Below are 23,560 nucleotides of genomic sequence, written 5' to 3' on the forward strand. Positions count from 1 at the left end.
GTGGGACAGTTTTAAAAGACCATCAGCCTGGGCAGGCACCTGGGTGGCTCAGGTCATGGTCTCAGGGTCGTGGGACTGAGCCCCATATCCAGCTCTCTGCTCAGCAGGGAGCCTGCTTCCCCCCACCCCCTCTGCCTGCCTCTCTGCCTACTTGTGATCTCTCTCTCTCTGTCAAATAAACAAATAAAATCATTTTTTAAAATTAGGGGGAAAAAAAGACCCTCGGCCTTCACACAGACATCAGAGGGAGGGTCTGTCTTATTAACCTCATGCTCAACTTCCATCTGACACTTGGAAATGGGCACCTGCAGGGGCACGATTAGGGTGAGGCAAGGGAGGCATTCACCCCAGGCACAAAATGTAGGGGACCCACTAAAAATATTCAGTGGCAAGGTAAGGTAAGTGATAATTCAGAAAAATCTAAATTAATGTAAAAAACACTGTCCTAAAATAGCAAACTTTCTAATAACAACAGGACCCATTCGGTCTGCAGCAGGCAGTGAGTGCAAACATTTCCTCTGGCCAGTGACAGCTGACATTCTGACTCTCATTCTCCCACTTAATATTCCATCCCCGTTTGTCATTGTTTAGGACTCATTAAGATTAATGCTCTTCACAATTCCCAAGCAATTCCCTAGCTGGAAAGCTATCTTTTATGACAAATGACAGGTTTTCTTGGCACTGTGACACACAGACCAGAAGTGGTCTCGCTCATTCTCCCCACACATGTTCTGTTCCCCGGGACGCCTCACCTGTGGCGAGACCGTCACCTCTCCCTTGTTCTAGCCACACCTGCTGGGACCTGTTCAGAAGCCTGGGCCTCTCAGACACCACACATGGGACACTCTTCCCGCACAGTTCTGTCTGCCTTGGCAGTGCTCAAAGAAGTGTGTTTTCAGACTCAGGGCACAGCAAGCTTTGTTGACTGTAGAAGACAAGAATGTACTTGGCTGCAGGAAGAATGGACAGACTCTCTTAAGCACCTTTTATGAATAGATCAGGACTACAGGTTCAAAGCAAAAACAATGGCCCATCTTTTCCTCCCTCCCCCCGCCAAAATCCCAAACCCAAGTCTCTTAGCACAGAGGCATCAAGTGGATCATACTAACTTGAAGCAGGACAGTGACAAATTTTTGGTCTCCACCTCTGCACTATGCCCCAGTTTGCACAGTTTTAAAACAGAAGTAAGCCGAATGTATCAGAAAGATTACAGGCCCCAAATAAGATTACCTGGGGAAACACTCCGCAGGCCACCCACTATAAACCCAAAACTATACTCCATGTCTTTTCCCTCCTGCTCTCTAAACCTCTTCAACTTGTGCAGGAAGTCAGGCTGGCTCTTAGTATAATTACCTGTACCCTATGGTGATTTAATTTCCAGGGGCTACTGTTAAGTCTAAGATTTGGAGACTACAACAAGGATTAGTTCTAACTTCATGGAAAGAGGATTTCACCATGGCATTGTTTTTTGTCTCTGGACCTTTCCAGACTCACAAACCGAAACATTAATACTTCACTGCTTCTTGCCTTTGCCTTGCTATAGCTAGGACTCCCTTTTTTTTTTTTTTTTTTTTTTTTAGAAGTAGGCACACTTAATAACATAAATCCCCCCTTGTCTACGGTCTCCCCATTGCCAGGATTACAGCACGCATGGGTGGGGGAAAAGGCATTTCCAGTGCATCACTGTGGACTAAGCATTACTTCTGGATGCTTGCCAGACCCACAGACCACAAAGTCTGTCACAGTTCAACACAATGTTATTATTGGGATGAAAAAAATTTTTTTAATTTTTAAAAACCAAAGCTTCCATAAGTGTGCTGAGGGGAGAAGAGTACATTGAAAGGATATCTCACCTGAACATCTTTCCCCTAAAAATATGTGTTTTTACTACAACTGCTTTTGGGATTGTGAACGAGTTTGAGCAGATAGGACAGGCTTTAATAGGAGCTATTTTGAAGCAGTTGAGAAGACAGAACTTCTACTATCTCCCTGAAACAGTTTCCTGGGGCTTGAGGGCAAAAATCACAACTGGACACCACTCCCAGCTGCTCAGGAAGCACCTCACTCCTCCCGCACGAGTCCATATACCGTGATTTAAGGGTTCCCGACTCCGTGCCTTTCAGCGGGTCGTCCCTGGGCACTTGCGCTGTCTCAGGCTTCTCTTCTCCCAGCTCTGTTTCTGTGGCCCTGTAGTCAAACCAAGCAACCACCAGAGGTAAACACGATACCTCCCACTATAGAAAGAAGACTGAGCCACAGGGGGTTATAAAAACTATAACAACGTGGAGGAGATAACTGTGCGGAATCTGGTACAGAGCTATAAATGCTAGGGAGATCCCACAGTGTCAGGAGAAAGACCACAGGGCAGGAGGCAGAGACCACCAAATCACTGGCCAAGGTGCGCCAACCCATCTGACAGAGGCCAGGGGCTGGCCCGGAAAACTTTCTCTCCTGCTCAGTCAATGACGGAGCTCTGCTCCACTAGGTTATGCAGAAGGCTCAACTTCATCCTGCTCCTACTTCAGCCATCTCCTAGGATCTTGGGATTCTGGACTGGATCCTTTGTATCTAGCAGGGCGGAATACAGAGACCTGGCGTGGAGGACACTGGAAGGTTTATAGAGGCAAGACCTAGAGGGGGCACACAGCCTCCCCCCGCCCACATTCTATTGGCCAGAGCTCATTCTGTGAGCACACCTAACTGCAAGAGAGGGTGGGAAATGGAGTTCCGTGTGATGTGGAGGAAAGGGAAATAGAATTCGGTGAGGCTTTAGCATACCCGCAAACCCTAGGAAGCTAGGTGGGTAACTTGCAGAAGCAAGACAAGCAGGGCGTGCTCACATTCTGTGGGCAAAGAGGCCTTGGTGCTGAGGTCTATGGGCCTGTTGGACGAAAATGGCGGGGAGGAGAGGCCGTTACTTCTCTTACCCAAGGGGCAGCAACCAGCTGTAAGAGAAGTAACGGCCCCCTGCCATTTTCGTCAGCTGGTTGCTGCCACTTGGGTAAGAAAGGCTTGAGGTGACTTTTCCACTTGCTCAAAAATAAGAAATCGGGTTTCATTTACAATCTCCTTGTTTTAAAATAGAGCTCAGTTTTTCTTTTTTCTTTCCTCTTCTCCTCTTTCTCTCTCTCCCTCCCCTCCCCCACGTCTTTCTTTCCATACTAAGAGGGCCAAACAAAACTCACTGACAGACGCGTGAGAACCCTCTGCGTGCAGGGACAAGGCCTGGGGTGAGCACACATGTGGGTGTCAAACGGCAGCCCCACTCCTGACTGCCGCTGACTTGTGTGAGCCCCTCATCTTCTGGACCTTTCCTTCTCATCGACACGACTGGAGGGTGGGACAGGTTTCTGAAGTTGGTGCAAAGGGCCAACCAGAGCTCCACTTGCATCAACATTTCTGTGCCTCTCCTGACGCCACCCTCTTCTGCCAGCTAGCCAGAGGAAGAATTCCAGTGTCTTCTACTGGGATTTAATCCACAAAGGCAGGGCTCCTCAGGCAAAACAAAACCAAAGACTGAGATCATTCTCTAGAGTTTATGACTCAACATTTAATTCAGAGGCAGTAGGGGAGGAAAGGAGGAAGTTTTGGGGTTTTTTTTTCCCCCTTAAAAATTGCCTTAAAAATTCCTTTTCCAAGGAAAAGACTTATTTCTAGGCCGTTTCTAAAGGATACAGGAAGCTATTGACTCTAACAGTTAAGAGTCAAGGAAACATGACTGAGTCTCTGGCTCTCCTAGCTGCAGAACCTCAGACAAGTGAGTTCATCTCTCTGAAGCTGTTTCCAAACCTGAAACCAACAGACTTATCTCAGGGGATCTGAGGATCCTTTGTACTATGTGTACGAATGAGTTCGAGTATTAAGTGACTTATAGGTATTTGTTGCTCTGACTACTGTTGGTTCCTAATGAAGTCCCATTATTTCGTTTAGATGGATACTCTGGAACCTTCTGGAGATGAATTCAGTGGAATGGCCAGATGCCCATATGATGCCAAACATGCCAACGTCGCACTGTTTGCAGGTAAACGACCTGATTTCCTCTCGTTGCATCTGCTCTCACATGCTTGTCTCTGCAGGTCCCCTGGAGGATTCGTGCAGTCATGGCTGTCCTCTGATTCTCTGGGGAATACTGTAATTAATAGCATCTCTTCCATTTGAAATTCGCATGGAAATTGTACTTCTGCTTCGTACAAGGAGTGTCCACCACCCCATGCCTGTGTGCCTCAGGAAAGGATCACGGTTTCACACTCAGTGTGTTGACACATTGAGTAGGGCATGTTTGGGTTCAAATAATCAAAGATTCCCCCTTGAATGGCCAATGTAGATTGATTATTCAAGGTGGGACAGACTTTGGGGCTGGTATGATTCAGTGGCTCAGTGTCATGATCTGGGACACAGGGCCTTTTCATGTCTCTGCTCTTTCAATTCTTCCTTGGAGAAGGAGGGACTGCTCTCACAGACACGTGTGTTCTTGTCCACACATATAAGGGGAAAGGGAGGAGACAAGGTAAAGCTGCAGGAAGATGTCCAAGCAGGAGTCCATAAGCCCACAAGTTTCCAGCAGACACCTCAAATACCACTGACCTGATTAGGGTGTGTGCTTCTCTCTGATGGAAAGATAATGGGGGGGGATGCATATTCATCATCCTCTCCCCTTGCCTCCCCTGCCAAGGGTAGACAGCAGCAGCAACTAAGCCGTTATCTTCAGACTGGGATTCTTATGCGCGCGTGCGCGCGCGCGCGTGTTTGTGTGTGTGTGTGTGTGTTTTAATTAGGAATTTATTTAGGAATTCATTGCCAGCTGTGCGAAGGTGGGTGCGGGGAGAAGTGTTGGTATAATAGTGGTGGTTATAGCATGTAATAAAGCAGTTAGCTGTAATTTCCATCACAACAGCTCAAAACTGGCACATCCCAGCTCGATGGGAAACTTTAGGGCTTCCATTATGAAATAAGCTCAGCTCCCTGAACCTCATCCTCCGTGCCACGTGCTTGTGAGCCTCAGGCTGCAGTCCCAGGGTGGGGAAATGACTTGTGCCAAGAAGGCCTCCTCAGGCTTTTTCCCCAATAGTAGCGCACAGTATCAGGGGGACAATCGACACTGTAGAAGAGTCTTGTAAACCCATCAGTCAGCACGGGCAGGAGCAAAGCCAGAGCAAAGAGTACCCAAGTGCGTAACTTCTGCTACAGCCCCTTCCTGACACTTGAACCTGCTGGGCCCCTGGAGGATGTGGGCCGCCATATAGAAGTTAACTGTCAACCAAAGGGGGTGGGAGCATCAGAGGAGTGGCTAAGGTCGCCAGCCTTCCAGGAACCTTCCAGGACCCCACGGAGCAAGCCCTGTGAGCAATAGGCAACACTCCAAATACCCCTCCTACTCCCCGACAAGCATACCTGGGGAGCTTTTCATTGGACTGTTGGAAATCTCATGAAAGCTCAGCCCTTATTAATAGAAGATCCTTGTTGCAAGGAAAATGGTTGTCATCTTAGCAAGAGGGGCAGAACAGTGCTCTGTGTTATAAGTAAAAGTTCTGGTGAGATAGCCAATGCTGAATGGAAAACTGAAAGCATAACGGAAAGTGGACAGAAAATACACACATAAACACACACACATGGCTGCACACATGCTGTCCCCCACTACCCGGCATACCCGCATGACCTGGGGCTCTGATGGATTCTTGAAGAAAAGCTGTGATTTTTGTAGACATGTGCTTATCAATAGCTAGGTTTGCCATCTGCAGGTCCGATCTAACCAGTCAGCACGTTATTGATAGACGGCTGTTAACGATGCAGATGTTCAAGACAGCTCTACCTCCAACCTCAGCAAATTTCAGTTATTTTTAGACCAAAAGGAGACATCGAGAACTTTGCTAAGATCTGTTGGGATAAACTTTTCTAAAAAAACATGATGCTTATCCCACCGGCGGGAGAGCTGAAACTGTGCTGCCATGTATGTAAGCCACATGGACACACAGCCGATGAGGGCATCCACTAAAAATGAACCATGGGGGCGCCTGGGTGGCTCAGTGGGTTAAGCTGCTTCCTTCGGCTCAGGTCATGATCTCAGGGTCCTGGGATCGAGTCCCGCATCGGGCTCTCTGCTCAGCAGGGAGCCTGCTTCCTCCCCTCTCTCTCTCTGCCTGCCTCTCTGCCTACTTGTGATCGCTCTCTGTAAAATAAATAAATAAAAATCTTTAAAAAAAAAAATTAAAAAAAAAAAATGAACCACGGAAGGACATTTTTATTTTGAACGTAATTACTGTTTCTGTCTCACAGCTTGCTTAGATTTTACTATTCCACATGATCCTACTGGATTATTTGTACACAGCATGTTTATGAATCCAGGAAGAGAACCAAAAGCACTAGGGATTAATCTTCAACTTTCCTCATGCTCTTCTGCCTTGGATAGACCTTTAAAGCGCATCCCCCAAAAGCCATGAGTTCTCAAACAAAGGCCAGGCTGAACTGGGGCATCCCTTCCCCTTTTTCCTTGCTTTGGCATCTTCAGTGTCAGAATGTTTTCGGTTTAGGACTTTGAAACACGGAAGCAAGCATCTCTTCTTGAAGCTCTACAGGCAGGGCTCCATGGCTCTCGCGACTGAAGTAAAGAGAAGCAGCGAGTCTCATGATCGAAGTCGCAATTCAGCCACTTCTTTTTGCTTCTGAAACCCCTCTCTCTGACTCCCCACACCTGCCCAGGCTAAGGACTCCCATCACTTCTCATATTTCACATTTCTGGTGATACTGTCAGTTTCTGTCTTTCCCCGGGCTCCCACCTAATCCAGCGGGCCACGGCGTGGTGGCAGCAACAGCATCCAGGGGCCCTCAGCCTTGAGATTCCAGCCAAGGTCCATTTCATCAAGTGAAGCAAACAACATTTTTCATTTGCCCTGTTCCCTGAGCTGTTGCTGCTGCTGCTGCTCAGAAATTGCCATGCAATTTAAAAATGAAAAATGTTTCATCTCTCAAGATCCTAATTTAAAATGGTTAGGAATGCGGGCCAAGTATTTTCCCAGCGACTCTTGGATTTTTCCCAGTTGTCCTATCTCATTTGCCTGATGTAGGAAAGCCGTCCGGGGGATGTCTCTATTATTCCCCCAAAACCCACTGCCTTGTTCCCACCCTGCTCACCTCTTTTCTGTTTCTTCTAAGATGGAAAGCTATACTCAGCCACAGTGACTGACTTCCTTGCCATCGATGCAGTCATTTACCGGAGTCTTGGAGACAGCCCAACCCTACGGACCGTCAAGCATGATTCCAAATGGTTGAAAGGTGAACAAATAATTAAGAGAAGAGGGGAGTGGGGGTGGAGATACGTAGCTTAAGGGAGATTTAGAGCCTGGACAGACCAGACTGTAGTTTCATTTTAGTAATGGCTTCTGACAGACAGGAAGGTGGAAATGCCATCTTTTGCCCCAACTGATTTCTTTACCTCCCTCTTTCACTTACCCTGAGTTTCAGGAGTATTAACACAACCACCAATGTCACTACAACAGAATACAGTACATTCATCTTTCCTGCCTCGAGCTCTCATTTCAGAGTCTAACGTGAAAGGAACTGAATATTTCATTCATGGAAGGGACTGGAGGTGGTGGGGAGCAGGAAAAAAGCTATTCACGACCCTTTATGAGTCAGGGTTCACAAGGAGAGGTGCATCCCTTCTGTGATGCAGGGATTTTTGTGGAAAATAAAATTAGAGACATATGAAAATTCATTTATTCTTCATTATTCATTGTAACCACTTCTGAAAGATAGAATTGGTAGGCTTGAGTGCCTCCTGGATCCCTAGCACTTGCATGTGTGGTCATTAGAAATGGTTCACGTTAACCCCACAGCTAATGGCCCTACACTTTTAATTAATGCCATGTCTCTGGTTGCAACTGATTTGAAGTTCTTTTAACTCTGTGTGACATGTCCCCAATTAAAATGCCATTTGCCCATAGAGCCGTACTTTGTCCAAGCAGTGGATTATGGAGACTACATCTACTTCTTCTTCAGGGAAATAGCTGTGGAGTACAACACCATGGGAAAGGTAAGGAGGGTTGAAGTCTCACTCGCCCCAATGTTGTGACGAATAACCTTGAAAGAAGAACCAGAAATCTAAGCTCAAGGTCATCATTTTGACAAGACTCAGCCCAAGACTGGTGGCAACAAACACAGTTCTGCCTTGGGGCCCTTGGGAGCCTTTTTCAGCACAGTCCTAGATCACAGGGAATCTCTGAACCGCCTCTACTGAAAATGCAACTGACTGATGTTTGTTTGGTTGACTTCATACTAAGTCTCAAGTGTCTGGAGAGGTGGTTTCCTGGTGTACTCATCGTTTTTTGTTCTTTTTTTAAAATTTTCTTTTTAACGGAGCTGTTCCATAGAAGGCGAGTAAATATCCAGCACCTTTAAGCAAACTGAGAGTGTTGATTGTCTTTATTGCAAAAAACAGCAGAGCACTTACTGAATGTCCACTCCAGTTACCTCTATCACAGGGTGGGTCGCAGTCCGAAAGCTGGAGGGCACAAAGTCAGTGCCCAGCGGCTGGCAGGGTTGGAGGAATGAGGAGCCTGAGAGGGCCCCAAGGCAGCCATTGAGGATGGCACAGAAGACGCCTCCAAAGTATGCTTTTGTTTGAGGAAATAAAAAGCTAAGCAGTCTGTATGGAAATGAGTTTATCTGGCTGGGAGCTGATCCCCTGAAGGATTTGTGGCTCTGTATTAAATACCACAGCCTTATCTTTCAAAACATACTGTTCCAATGAGTCTCCCCCCTCCCCGCCTTTTTTTTTTTTTTTTTTTTTGCTACTAATTTTAGAAAAATGGGATTAAATTAAGCACCTTGTTGTGTTTCTGTTTTCGAAGAAAGACAAATTCCACCACAATCTCGCCACATTCCGTGCATCTGATTGTCCCCGGTATTTTCCTCTGCAGGTAGTCTTTCCGAGAGTGGCTCAGGTGTGTAAGAATGACATGGGAGGGTCTCAGAGAGTCCTGGAGAAACAGTGGACGTCTTTCCTGAAGGCTCGCCTCAACTGCTCGGTTCCTGGAGACTCTCATTTTTATTTTAACATACTCCAGGCGGTCACGGACGTGATTCGTATCAATGGGCGCGATGTCGTGCTGGCAACCTTCTCCACACCTTATAACAGGTAACCATGCCCTGGCGGTGCTCGCCTCACAGGTCCTTCCCGGCTTCCTCTTCCCTGGGGGGGTTCTCTCCCAGTGCACAAGCTTCACAACTGACGCCAAATGTGCCACCCGCTGTTTGTGGTTAAAAGCACTTAACACTCAGTTTTCATCAACAAATTAACAAGTCACAAGCATTATTAGATTAGGATTTTAGGGGAAGTAATTAGATAAATTATAACGGTATCTCCTATTTCTATGTCCGGCATGGAAACATGCCTTGTGTTATTTCTGAATCTCTCCAGTCGTACCAGAAACTGAATACTGTTGCCCTCTTTTTACACCTGAGGAAACTAACCTCAATTCTGTCACCTGGTCCAAGTAGTCAGGAGATGAAAGAGGCACCCCTGGAACTCAAGAGCGTTCGATTCTCCTTCCTCCTCAAGGTCATCTAATGTTCTGTGTAACTTTAAATATTTCTATGACTGGACTGAAAACTTTGGAAGCGAAACCACTGAAAATGTATTTAAAGGCTACAGAGTGGCATGTGAGATTCCAACAAGTCCGTCGTGCACCCTACCTAAGGGGCCCTGCTTATTACCCTGTTTGAGGAACCTGGACCCCAACCACCACTGACTCCGGAGGCTTGAGTGAGGACTTACAAGTCATCCAGCAATGAACCTAGAAATGCTGGCAGCCTGTTCATTCCTATGTTCATGTTTACTTAGGCTAAGGCTTTGAGTAATCTAATGACGAACTAAAAATTCTTCCTGGAGCAGAACTGTGCAGAAATTAAAAAATAGGAGGAAGTCAGGCCGAGATTCCCTGGTACTAAGCTCTACCAAACCTTAAACCTTAGAGTCCTAGCACTGTTGTATGACCGGACATGGTCATAAAATCTTAAAACATGGAATATCTTTCTCATTTCTGTGGAGAACCTGGGATGTTCCATATTCCCCTCTTCTGGATAAACACTGTTGCAATCCTAATCATCCTTTTGATGAAGACTTTTAAGAAGCTGAGGGGTGTCCATATGACAGGCACCTGCGTGAGGAGACTGGAGGACGGCACACAGAAATGCTTACAAACCAGGGAGAGTCTGAAGCAGAACACACCGAAGGACACACTAATGTTCCTCAGTTAGCTGGAGGGCGAGAGTCAAGAGCTCTCCACGGAAGACACGTGACAATATGAGTCCATAACGCAGCGAGATGTGTTCAGTTCCATCCGAGTGAGCTTAACCATCTGCAGGGATTTTTAGGCTTGAGCACAGAAAAGATACAAAATCTAGGCCGTGACTATTCATACTTTGGAACCCAAGTATCTAGGATTGTTTAAAAAGAACCTGTCTTGGTACATGGGAATGCAGGGGCTAGAGGAATTTCACAGCACGTTTCTAGTTTGATGGGGGGCTAGGTGGGGAGTTGAAGGGGAGATCTCGTGTAATTACAACACAGTAGTCGACTCTTGTCCATTACAGATACTCCGTTTAAAGTATTTTCTTAGAAGTACCCTAAGAAGCCCCCACTTAGTACATGCTTATGCATTCTCAGAAACCTTACTCGTTCAGTAAAATGAGAAAATGGTAACAATGCACCTACCCATTTTCATCTATAGAGTGTGCCCCTGGTTTTACTGGCTCTGGTCTCGTCCCTTTCCACCCCATCCTCCATACCCAAAAACTTGGTCGGGAAGGGCTGTTTCAAGCCCTTTAGGTGCTCCTCTCTGCCCTGGCGACAAAACCCAAGTTCCCCGGTGAGCATCCCGGTCCCACCACGGTCAGGCCCTTCTCCTCTTCCAGCTGCACTTGTTTATGGACTGGAGCTAAAAGGTAGTTCTTAGATGTGCTGTGCCCATTCGTGCCCTCCTCTGCCGGGTCTGCCAGTCCCACCAACGTGTCTTAGCTGAGACCTGCTGTCATTTATTGAGCATTTGCTGCTGGAGATTAGGGATTCCGTAAATCACGCTAAAGGAACAGAAGGTGGGAAGAAAGGATGAATGAAGGAAAGACGAACAGAAGGTGGGAGGGAGTAATCCTTTCACAAGTGATTCTAACCTTGGGAAGATTATGGAACTCTAGGGTAACTTTAGTTATTATGAGATGCCTCATAAAATACTTCAGTAGCTATCCTATTCACCATAATATTCACATTATGTATCCCTGTTACTGTTAGAATAGGGAGATGTGAAAAGACTTTCACAAAATTAAGTAAGTAATGCTAGGGTTCTAAGATTCCAAAACCAAAGGGATCGCTGTCTTATCTATCCAATTCTGTACACAATGTATATATAGTCCACATGTTTGAAAATTCATCCTGCCACTTCGTTTTAAACAAGCTTTCTAATCCTCTCCCTAATTCTTGCTTTATTAGTAATACTTCAATAACCATGTTATGAAATTAAAGATGGCAGAAAATACCCCTAATCACTTAGGCAGTGATTTCCATATCCTTTCAATATTTGCAAAGTCAAGACTAAACAGGTCTCTCTGCCCTGGACGGCGCAGTCACCGTGCACAGCGCCCGTGTCTTTGGCCCCGCTGCTCCCGCCCATGTCTTGGTCACTACCTCAAAGTCTGGTGAGCACTCTCAGCCAGCTGGTACCAGCCATTTATTTGATCAAAATCAAGGAATGACCATAGTTAGAGACAAACAGGGGTTCAAATGAATGAATAATTCATGCCTCCTCCCCACTGATTAAAAACCCCCCAGTCCTTCCAAGAGTACCAGAGAAGGATGTAATTACAGGTAGAGATTACCACCATTATTATTATTTAGCACGTAATAGAGCACTTTATTTGCAAAACGTTGGTGCTTTAGAGGCTTAAGCTGCTTTGTCTGATGCAAATAAACAGGAAGTAAAACTTGAAATGGGCAGTGGGCAAACAGAAAATAAGCATGCTTTCCCCACACATGCATTCCTCCTCCCGGGGTCTCTGAATGGAATAAACTGAACACAAAAAAGCAATGAGTGGACAATGGAGACACTTTTACTTCAAATGTACCCCAATATTAGAGATGTAAAACATTTTTCAAAGACTTTAAGGTTAGTGAGTGAAAATTCAGGGAATTTCTGAACCACCAGTTATGAACAAATGCAGTTCCAAAGTCAATAACCAAAGGAAGAGGATTTTTTCCTCTTTGCTGGTAAGCAGTCTTTTCTTTAAAGCCACCCATGCAAACGTGATTCAGGGAAACGTTCCCTGTGTATACCAGCGTTCCTTACAGTATTGGGGTGCAGACTTGAAATTTCCAGTGCCCGTAACAGGAGAGGTGCTTTGGAGTCTGTTTTCCAAGCTGCGTGCGTTAACAGTTGTGAAAGTAACGCAGCATAAAATGCTATGTTACAGCATCCCAGGGTCTGCAGTGTGTGCCTACGACATGCTCGATATTGCCAATGTTTTCACGGGGAGGTTCAAAGAGCAGAAGTCTCCAGATTCCACTTGGACACCAGTTCCTGATGAACGAGTACCCAAGCCCAGGTATGTGTAAATATTTCTGTGGAGATTCTGAACAGCAAAAAATGGGCACCTTGGCCCTCTGACAGTGAATGTCTTAGAGAACCGCACACCGGTACCCTCCATGGGGCCCCAGAGATATAAATGCTGGAACAACAGAAAGACCTAGAGGGCCATTTGCCTTCATCCCCTTAACCTAAACTCAGCATTACCTCTAGCTATATTCAAAACAAGGCTCAAGTCTTCTATTTAACCTCTATCCCAGTGGCTTATCCAATGTAATCCATCCCGTCTAGCCCTGCTGGTGTATGGTTGGGAAGTGGGAGTCCCGGAGAGGCAGAATGTGTCTTGTGCAAGTGCACAGACCTGAGTAGGTTACTACCACTATTCCACCCTGCTTTCCTGTCCTTATACAGAGACCCACGTCCTCACACCCTAATCAAATGTGAAATATACATGGTGATCCCTGGATTCTGTAACCAGGCTGGATCAGAGCTGCGTCCAGGACTCTGGGGCAAGGGTGGGTAGAGACCAGTGGGTAGAGTGGACCATCCTGTTTGCTCTGCTCTACTGGGTTCTAGTCTGTTATGGATCCAGACACATTCCACATCCCTCCACCAAAATGTAGAGCCCCAGAATTGCTTTCATGGGGAACCTGCTGTCCCAGGACAATGCAGAGACCTCTTGGTCCTGTGTAACCTCTGCGAAATCTTTGCACGGAGTCAGCAAATTCGTTCTCTCTCAGAGGGACAGGATGAAACTCTGCCCCACCTCCATGCCTGCCCTCCCCATGGAGCACGCGCTGCACACTTCCATTAGAACACAGGCGATCTAAGGTCTGTAGAAACGTGTGTGTCCAGCTTCCTCCACTGAATCTTTGAGCTTCTGCAGAAAAGCCCAGTATCTTCCTTTTTTTGGTTTCCAACATTCTCCTCCAGCCACCAGTCCCCCACACAGAGCCGGCCAGTCCATTCAACTGAACTGACTTAGGTAATGTTACCCAGCCCCCTCCACCCACCCCCCCCAACCACAGGAAGCCCTCTGTGGTTCATCGGTCTTCATCACCCGAATTATCTGCCGTGTGTATTCGCTACTACTCACGGAGAGCAGACCGGGTGCAAAAAGGCACACCGTGGCCGGCTCAGAGAGATCCCCAAAAAGTCACTGCCTGGGAACGTTAGCTACTTTGCAGATAGGCAGGAAGGGGAGCTAGGCTCGAGGAGTGAGATTCCAAGGATACTCACAGACTGCTCCCCTTGATGTGTGAAAATGGTGACAGCCAGCTATCGCCAGGACACAAACTGTGATTTTCGGATGGTGACAATGGGTCTCTCCCCATCCTTCCACGGGCCTCCTTGTGCCTCTGGCCGACATCAGGATGCTTTCACAGACTGGCTGTGTTAGTGCCGTAAAACGGTGCGTAGATGAGGCTGGATAATGCCAGGGCTATCAGGGTCCAGTGTACTCTCCTGAACTAGCAGGCAGAGGCAGGGTGTGGACAGGACTGGGGTCGGGTTTCTCTGACCTGACTTTACTAGGCTGTCTGCAGACTCCTGAAACCACGGTACTGCTTGTAGAGATGACTTTCTGCTGTCACTGTTCAGAAATAAAGAAATGACCTTTCAGGAGAGAATCTTCAGTGTAACTGGCTTTTCATACCTGCCCAAATCAATCAAAAACACTAAAGACAAACCCTGCACATTCTTGGAGCTCCAGGTAAAGAGAGCCAGTTACAGTGAGTGTTGCTGGGCTCTACACTGGCTGGCCACTCTGTGAGCACCTCTGTCTTCTACATCGTGCAGAAGTTAGCTGCCTTCTCTCCTCTGGTAGAGCAAATATGCCTAAAGGACGTCCAGCAGGGTTTTAGGACGGGCAGTGGAGCTCCTGCCATGTGGGCAGACCTCCCACACCTCCCGCCTTGACTGAAGCTCCATCACTGTCTGGGAGGTTGGTCTGGGCTTCTGGGGGAAGCCAGGCTGCCCTGGCTGCAACTTCGATATGGAATGAGGCAGCCAGGAGAGAAGCTAAGCCTATTTTGTTTGGTGGCATTCTGCACCGTTCAACTTCCCCTTCTCAGCCTACAGCATATTCTCCCTCATTCCAGATGCTTAGGGAAGCAGTCCATTCAAAGAATTTGCCATAAGCCTTTTTTTTTTTTTTAAAGATTTTATTTATTTATTAGAGAGAGAAAAGGGGAGAGAGCAAGCACAGGCAGACAGAATGGCAGGCAGAGGCAGAGGGAGAAGCAGGCTCCCTGCGGAGCAAGGAGCCCGATGTGGGACTCGATCCCAGGACGCTGGGATCATGACCGGAGCCAAAGGCAGCTGCTTAACCAACTGAGCCACCCAGGCGTCCCAAGGCATTTTTAAAAAAAAAAAGCTCCCTCCCTTTGTTTCTTTCCAGGCCAGGTTGCTGCGCTGGCTCATCATCCTTAGAAAAATACACAACCTCCAATGAGTTTCCCGATGATACCCTGAACTTTATCAAAACCCACCCCCTCATGGATGAGGCCGTGCCTTCTGTCATCAACAGGCCGTGGTTCCTGAGGACGATGGTCAGGTGGGTGTCAAGAAGATCACGCCCTAACCGGGCTGTTCCTTCCTCCATCTCACGCTCACAGAACCTGCCAGTACATCATGATCTGAAATGCCACAAACATCTTCTATTATCCTTGGTGTTGCTTCGGCTAGGAAATGCTGGCCAGTTGGGGGTCTGCCACCAAACCCTCATCACCACATTCCCAGTGGGAAGAGTTCTGATATCTCCAGGCTAAGAGGACCTGTGCCAGCAACTAGAGGGAACAAAGATTCCTCCTTCCGAGTGAGAGCCTTCTGGGCAAAAGCAGAGAAGCAGTGAAGGAGAGCCAGTCGATGGATGTGAATACATGTGTGGTTGGATATGGCTGCAAAACATGCTCCAGATCCCATCCAAGTCCTGTCCCCAGCTTGTTAGCTGTCAGACAGACCGGGGATGGACGGCACTTGCACAAGGACGCAAGAGTGAGGGAGTCACACTGTACTCTTTGTAATCTGAAGGGGTGGCCAGAAGAGAAGGGACAGCTGATCAGAAGTTTGTGTTAGCGTTAAATACTCCTTCTTGTATCTCTTTAGAGTTTTTTTCCAAACCATTCCACAGGATTTCCCAAGTACCATCCTGTTAGTGGCAGCCAATAAACAAAATGTTACTCGTCTTTACACCATTTTTTAAACAGTGACTTTAGGGGAAGATGTTAAAGGACGATAATGGCTTTCGCCCATAAACTGGGAACTGTGGTGTAAAACTTGCAGGAGGGCCCGTGTTTTCTGGTTTCCGCCAAAGTGCTTGGCACAAACAGGTATCCACCGAGTGGTCAATGGCTGAGAGATACCCGCGAAAGACGGTGCCCGACAGGACTTATCAAAGGCCTGATGTCCTTCATCTATGGCTTCAGATGGACCCTGTTTGGCCTGCATGTCCTTGTCTTAATTTACAGTGCCATCGGCACGCCACCTTCCCATCCCTCAGCACTTTCTCAGCCCCTCTATGTACACGTGGAAAGCCTTCCAATTTGTTGACAAAGCTTTGCACTTCAGAGGCAGAGTACGAAAAACTGGTATCTGTTGCTTGCCTTTATGGTGGTAAATGAAATGTTCAGTGAGTTTGATTAGTATTTCTTCTCCTCTTCCTGGGAGACCTCAGCCTTTCCTTGCTGCTCATGGAAGAGATCACCGCTGAGCGGTTGCAGATGGCGATGGCTGTCTATTTGTTATGTGACTTGGCCTCCACACATACCTCCGTCCTCCCCTTGGAGCCATCCTAATGCTCCGCATGTGGAAATAAAGGACCAGAACAGCTTGAGAACATTATCTACATGCATGTATTTTTCTTGGGGTTATTACTAGAAAGCTATGTCACAACTGTTTGAAGTGGAAAAGGGGACCCTTTAATGACAGACCGACAAAAGAGCTAAAAACCATGATCCTGTCATTTTAGATACCGCCTGACCAAGATTGCAGTGGACACTGCTGCCGGCCCGTATCAGAATCACACTGTGGTTTTCCTGGGATCAGAGAAGGGAATCATCTTGAAGTTCTTGGCCAGGGTAGGAAACAGTGGTTTCCTAAATGACAGCCTTTTCCTGGAGGAGATGAGCGTTTATAACCCTGAAAAGTAAGTAGAATCTTTGGCTCTTTCTTAGTAATTACTGGTCATTATGATCCTTTTCATTCAGAGACTATCTAAGGATAGCATGTTTAGGTGACTTTTAATATTTGCAAAAAATTCTTTAGTTCATAAAAAGCATTGTTTTCTCCTTGCCAGTAATGTGTGTTTATATAAATACACACAAAAGGGAGGGGGACAACTTAAAGGATCTGCTTCACCTTCCGTGAGACCAGACTAAGATACCACCCCGTAGGCTGGGAGGCGGGATGGGAGGGCATATCAGGAGAAAGAGAGCAGACTCCAGAGAGACTCTGAGCAGCACCATCCTGCCTTGTGCCACCAGGTGCAGTTACGACGGAGTGGAGGACAAGAGGATCATGGGCATGCAGCTGGACAAAGCCAGCAGCTCTCTGTATGTTGCATTCTCCACCTGTGTGATAAAGCTTCCCCTTGGCCGGTGTGAACGACACGGGAAGTGTAAAAAGTAGGTATCTGGCCTCGCTGACCCTGAGAAGGTCCACAGTGCTTAGAGCAGTCCCAGTAGCTCACGGTCCCATTCTTCCCGCAGAACCTGCATCGCCTCCAGAGACCCGTACTGCGGGTGGGTAAAGGAAGGTGGTGCCTGCGCCCACCTGTCACCCAGCAGCAGGTAAGGAGCCTGAGCTGTGTGGGAGGGTAAGGCAGCCTTAGGCTGCAGTGCATCCTAGACACACCGTCACCCCACTGCCACCCAGCCTTCTGTGCACAGACCTCATCAGTGGGACTGCCACCCCCCTCCCTCCTTTTCCCATTCACAGAACATGCCAGCATCACATGTGGCAGATTTTCAATTGATTCATCATCCGTCCTCAAACTGTTGAAAAACACAGGGAAAAGAAACACAGTGGGCTTCTAAGTATTCCCTGAAGAGAGGAACAAGAAGGTGCACGCCTTGATCGCAGCAGTGTAGGAACAGTAGAGAAAAGGCGCAACAGGGTCCCGATTAGATTAGTGCTGTGGTCTGTCCGGCCACAGCCAAACTAACTCCTCTAATGGACTGTGCAGGGCTGAGAAGAGGTCACAGAGCATTTGTTCAGCGATGCATCGGTACAGCGAGTCCAGTAAGCCATTCCAGGCACTGAAGAACAGCTGACCCGATTACTCGTTAGGGAGTCAATCAGTTCTTGGCAGTTGTCCAGTAAATCAGCTAGATCAGGCCAGTGTATTATGCCTGTGATTTTGGTGCATAAAATTGTTACCCTGGCTTTAAATGCTTAGATCGCATTAGTTAGAAGGTTTTGTTTTGTTTTGTTTTGTTTTTTCTGTCTTTACTTTGGTGGATATGAAATCCCATGCACGTCCTTGACAAGTTAGGGCAACTCAAGGAAGGTGCCATATGGCAGCACAGTTCTATCTGAACCATTCCTTCAATGTCCCCAGATCCTAGAGGGCAAAGAACCATGTTGGCATGACTCTGAGCCTCCTCTCCCATTTTAGAATAGCTGGAGAGGCAGGAGAGTGGATCTGATGACCACCACACACTAATTTGAGGGAAAGTATTCCCACAAACATAACTCAGGACAGTTGTCAAGGCCGACCTGGAAATCTGCCTCATGATTCATTGATTATCTAGATCACTTCACAAGTAGCAATGCTGATATACTAGCGTTAGAGATTTGTATCTTTTCCTGGGAACCCTTGAGGTGAAGAGTAAAGATCACAAATTATGGGAGGGAAGCTATATTCAAGGTGTGACCTGAGGTGATAAGACTGATTTTTAAAAATCATTTTTAGGTAGGGGCTCCTGGGTGGCTCTGTAGGTTAAGCTAAGGTCATGATCCTAGGGTGCAGAAATCAAGCCCCACATTGGGCTCCTTGCTCAGTGAGGAGTCTGCTTCTCCCTCTCCCTCGCCCCCGCCCCCTGCTTGTGTGCAGTCACTCTAATAAATAAATAAAATCTTAAAAAGAAAGTAATTTTTAAGTCAACATCTGAACTCCAAAATTATTCCCTTAAGGATCTACATCTATGTCTCATTGCTCAAAACATGTGGAACTCTTTTTGGAAAACAGCCTTCAGAGCCTGATGAATCCTGGCTTCCGATACCTCTGAAAATCTTTATCTTTGGAATACGAATTTGATTTTTTTTTTTTTTTTTTAAGATTTTATTTGTTAGAGAGAGTGCAAGCACAGGCAGACAGATTAGCAGGCTAGAGGCAGAGGGAGAAGCAGGCTCCTTGCCGAGCAAGGAGCCCGATGTGGGACTCGATCCCAGGACGCTGGGATCATGACCCGAGCCGAAGGCAGCCGCTCAACCAACTGAGCCACCCAGGCGTCCCACGAATTTGATTTTTAACAGAGAAAAACACTGGAAAGCAAACACAGTGAATGATTCGATCAAGGCTGTGACTTTCCAGATGGTTTTCCTAGACGGTCCATAGAATCAACTCTAAAGGCAGTTGCAAAACAGAGTGTCAACAATGTTGTGCGAAGGAGCACAGAGCGTCCCCCCAAAAAGGACAGTACTCCTCTGAGTGAGTCCAGCGTGCTTCTTTCAAAAATCAAAATAGAGATGCTGAGACTGGTCTTATTATATACCTTGTGCAGCCCAATGGTAACCAAAGGGATCTGAAAGAAGAGTAAGCTTGTGGGCAAGTATGAGGTAATAAAGCAAGGTTCTCAAGGTCACAGGGTCGCAGGGTCTCTGGGGGTCTCAGCACAATGTACCACCACACCCCTCAAGGGTGCTACAGGCCCCTGGCCATTTGTTCTTTGGAACATACTGTCACACAGGTCTTTTCTAGGCAAAGAAACAGATCCGGGTCTAGGAAAACAGTGCTGGGGTCAAGGAAAAGGAAAGAGAAAGAGACCTTTTCTTTTTCTTTTCTTTTTTCTTTCTTTATTTTTTTTTAATTTATAGACTTCTATTTCACTTATAAAGAGTTATGTTAACATTTTAGGGGCCCCTGGGCAACTTAGTGGGTTAAAGCCTCTGCCTTCGGATTAGGTCATGGTCTCAGGGTCCTGGGATGGAGCCCTATATCCGGCTCCCAGCTCAGCGGGGAGCCTGCTTCCCTTCCTCTCTCTGCCTCCTTGTGATCTCTGTCAAATAAATAAATAAAATCTTAAAAAAAAAAAAAATACAGGGGTTAATAAGGGGTACCTGGGTGGCTCAATGGGTTAAGCCTCTGCCTTTGGCTCAGGTCATGGTCTCTCGAGCCCCACATCGGGTTCTCTGCTCATCAGGGAGCATGCTTCCTTGCCCCTCTCTCTCTGCTTGCCTCTCTGCCTAGTTGTGATCATTCTATTAAATGAGTAAAAATATTTTAAAAAAGAGTTATGGGCTGCCTGGGTGGCTCAGTGGGTTAAGCCTCTGCTCAGGTCATGATCTCAGGGTCCTGGGATCGAGTCCCGCATTGGGCTCTCTGCTAAGACAGGGAGCCTGCTTCCTCCTCCCTCTCTCTGTCTCTGCTTGCCTCTCTGCCTACTTGTGATCTCTCTCTGTCAAATACATAAAATCTTAAAAAAAAAAAAAAAAAAAGTTGTGTTAAGATTTAAACTTTTTTAATGTTTAAGAAATGCTCAACGAATCCATAAAAGAAGCATATAAATAATCCACCAACTAATTAGCTCCCTGAATAATATCAGAATTAGTGGCTTAAACCCTGCCTTCTCTTTGAAGAGTCCCATAAAGACTTGTTTCCATAAACTTCAGAGACAGATTTTCCAGCTGTGATCTGTTTCTTTTTTTGCACCTGCCATTCAGTTTATCAAACCATGTTCATTTCTGGAGTGAAACTTCAGACTCATTCCAGAGTAAGGACGTGCATTATTGAATTTGTTTCCTTCTTCTCCCTGTTCTTTTTTTTTTTTTTTTAAGACTGACTTTTGAACAGGACATAGAACGTGGCAGCACAGAGGGCCTGGGAGACTGTCACAGTAAGTACTGCTTTTTATCCATGCTTATCTTTGTGCAAAGACCCTTTGGTCGGATAGCCCAGAAACACGACCCCCACATGTGGGGCTGGGTGTGGATGGCCCCAAACCAGGCAGAAGTAACAGGAATCATCTTCTAAATATCAGAGAGAAAAAACAGTGTGTTGGAAAGCCAGTGTGTCAGTGCTGTTGCTGTCAAGTGCCGGCGCCTGTTTCCTTGTTATAACACTGTAGAACCAATTCATTCCAGAGGATATTAATTATAGTCGAGAAATAAATCAAATCAGCATTTCCATTAAAAAACTGGTTTTGTTGTTTTAAAAAATGTCTTATTATACCATAATTTTTAGCTGAATAATAAAAAGATTGATCGCTGTACTCTAGCTTTTTAATTGAATGGGAGTGTTTTGTTCTTGAACATATGCCTAATAAAAAACTATTTTTTTATTGATATCTGTTACCACTCACAGTAGAAAAAGATTTCAGAAAGAACCCACTAAGTGCAAGATGACTCCAAATAACCTTTTTTTATAGGAATTAATCTATTATGCTTACCTCGGAGTTCATCTCAAAAGTTATTAAGTTGTAACACTTTAGCTGGAACTTCATATAAAAGATCCTGGTCAAAAGTCTGCCCAGTTGTCCTATGATCTGATTAACATGGGTATTCTCCTGAAAAGGTTTATTAATGCTGATTTAGAGAACAATGCCACTTTCTTGGAAAATAGTTTACAGTGTTTTACATGTTATAGATGATGAATTCTAGAAAGCTGTTCATTCAAAATGGCACCCAAAAAATAGCTCCTGAGGGAATTAAACTCCTGTGGGAATTAAATTCCTGGGGGAATTAAAATCAGGTATACTCTGATACCGGATTCCATAATGAAAATCACGGGTCCAACCCTCAATCCTTGAGGCATGAACACTGAACTCGCAGACTCTGAGGTACCACTCAAATTTCTACCTTACCTTTTTTGGAGATCAAAAATAATCCAATAAAGAGGACTACAGGCAGCCTTATCTCCCAAATTCTTTGCTTTATTATTTCATTTGCAAATATTACATATTGGCCAAAGCTTTTTATTAGGTCTTCAAACACAAAACTTAGGGAAAGAAATCTACCTAGGAGACAGTGTCCTTACCAAAAGGCCTGCATGACTTGTGTGCCGTAAAACTGCTTGATGTTTGATCAGTGGATCTTAAAATCATGTTAGTCATGTCGGACGGAGCCTTATGGCTCCGTTTTCAGGGAAACAAGTTCTGGTTTGTGTGTGCGTCTGTGTGAGCAAACTTAATTAGCTGACTTCAGTGAATAATTTTCTTCCTATTTTTATGATCTGGTGGTATGGGCATCTGTAGAAAACAGGAGTGTCGACTGGGACTGAATGACTGAATGGATGAAAGCTGTGAAAATGACTGTTACCATCTCTGTCATGTGTCCACATGACCTGTGTGTTCTGGGGCAAAGGAAAACCAAAGGAAACCTCTGTATCTAACGCAGGGGAGCCCCTCAGGTCCCCAGCCCACGATTTACTCTTCAATCTCTGTGTTATGGTGTGCTCCCTAACCTTGAACTCCAGTCCCAGCAAGGCACTCGGGGTGGGGGAGCCACTCAGGGCAGGAAGTAAAGCCCCCGCTCCTCTGCCTTTCCTGGTGGCTTCTCTGCTCCTGCTGGGGCATGACCTACTTCTGTTACAGACGTGTTCACATACAGGCATTCAGGGTTTAGATAACTGGTGCACAGTGACTCCTGAACAGGATTTTAAGAGGAAATGAGGAAATCCTGAAGTCAGTGTCAGAGGCTGAACTCAGAGCAAGCTGAATGAACCAGCGATGTGACTCACACACACAGCATGCAAATACCTGTGTGGCTAAGACGATGACACGACGGAGACCGTAGACAAAAACGTTTCTAAGTGTGGTCCAGGTGTCACTTCTTTTGCCCACATACACGTCCTTCTCTATTAGAGTAAGGCCTCAAGTCCCAGAATCACATACACTAGCAGCTCGCATTCCGTCTACTAACTCTTGCATTTGAGTCTTGACAACAAAGGGCAGTGACTTTGAGGAAACTCACTCGGGGAGAGACGGGGGTGTGTGAAATTGGACCCGATATAAAGCAGAAATTAAAAAGCACTTAGTACTGGGGACCATTTGTAAGCATAATTCTCTATTAGCTCACTCCTGCTTATTATGTAAGTCACGCTAAGCAGAGTGTTAAACATTAAGTAACCTTCTCCTCCCTTTTGTCTTCCAGATTCCTTCGTGGCCCTGAATGGTAAGAAAGATATTACTCATAATTTAATATCGATGGAAATCTATGTGGGAAATCCTGTTTCACTAATCCTCTTGAGTATTTTCAAACCTTAGGTTTCTTTTTTAATTAATTTTTTTATCCTCATTATTTTTTTATAGACATTTCAACTCCTCTTCCAGATCATGAAATGTCTTACAACACAGTATATGGTCAGTTTACGGAATTTTTTTAATTTTATTTATTTATTTTTTTTTGGTAATTCCAACCCACTTATCCTGTCATAGCTTATAGTTTTCATCCCTAAACATCATGGGCCAGATTCTTCATTACTTCAGGGCCCCAATTCACTAAAATTATTTCTCCATCTCATGATGCTTCAAAAATCACTGCCTGTGAGAGACAATTGACATATGAGACTGGCTTCTACATTTTTAATCCACAGAACACGAAATTCGCCAACCTCAGGGAATTCGGTGAATATATTTAATGAGTTCTTAAGGGAGAAGAAATTGCTTTTGGATATAAGTATATCCAAGATAAAAGAACAGTACGTGTAAGTAATAGGCCATAGCTCTCAACTGGCAGGGAACCATTCCCGAAAATGCTGACTTTCAGGGCGCTGCCCTCTGCAGGAGGGAAAAAAATCTGTACATCATGCAGAGACCAGTTCTTAGGAGGCA

General features: G+C 45.9%; 1 protein-coding gene across 4 annotated transcripts in view; it reads left to right on the forward strand.

The window, feature by feature from the left end:
- The window catches only part of SEMA6A (semaphorin 6A), a 125,614-nt gene that overhangs the window by 75,377 nt on the left and 26,677 nt on the right, over positions 1-23,560 (forward strand). For 2 of the 4 annotated variants that reach the window (XM_059175806.1, XM_059175804.1), the window contains exons 7-18: positions 3,931-4,021; positions 7,150-7,269; positions 7,941-8,029; positions 8,916-9,133; positions 12,460-12,591; positions 14,971-15,126; positions 16,540-16,716; positions 17,054-17,194; positions 17,279-17,359; positions 20,568-20,626; positions 22,881-22,901; positions 23,039-23,089. In XM_059175806.1, the coding sequence (XP_059031789.1) occupies positions 3,931-4,021; positions 7,150-7,269; positions 7,941-8,029; positions 8,916-9,133; positions 12,460-12,591; positions 14,971-15,126; positions 16,540-16,716; positions 17,054-17,194; positions 17,279-17,359; positions 20,568-20,626; positions 22,881-22,901; positions 23,039-23,089 (1,336 nt within the window). The remainder of the gene's footprint in view (positions 1-3,930; positions 4,022-7,149; positions 7,270-7,940; positions 8,030-8,915; positions 9,134-12,459; positions 12,592-14,970; positions 15,127-16,539; positions 16,717-17,053; positions 17,195-17,278; positions 17,360-20,567; positions 20,627-22,880; positions 22,902-23,038; positions 23,090-23,560) is intronic. The other 2 variants (XM_059175807.1, XM_059175805.1) reach the window with 1 other exon arrangement.

The sequence above is a fragment of the Mustela lutreola genome, chromosome 5, assembly GCF_030435805.1.
Source record: "Mustela lutreola isolate mMusLut2 chromosome 5, mMusLut2.pri, whole genome shotgun sequence".
NCBI lineage: Eukaryota > Metazoa > Chordata > Mammalia > Carnivora > Mustelidae > Mustela > Mustela lutreola.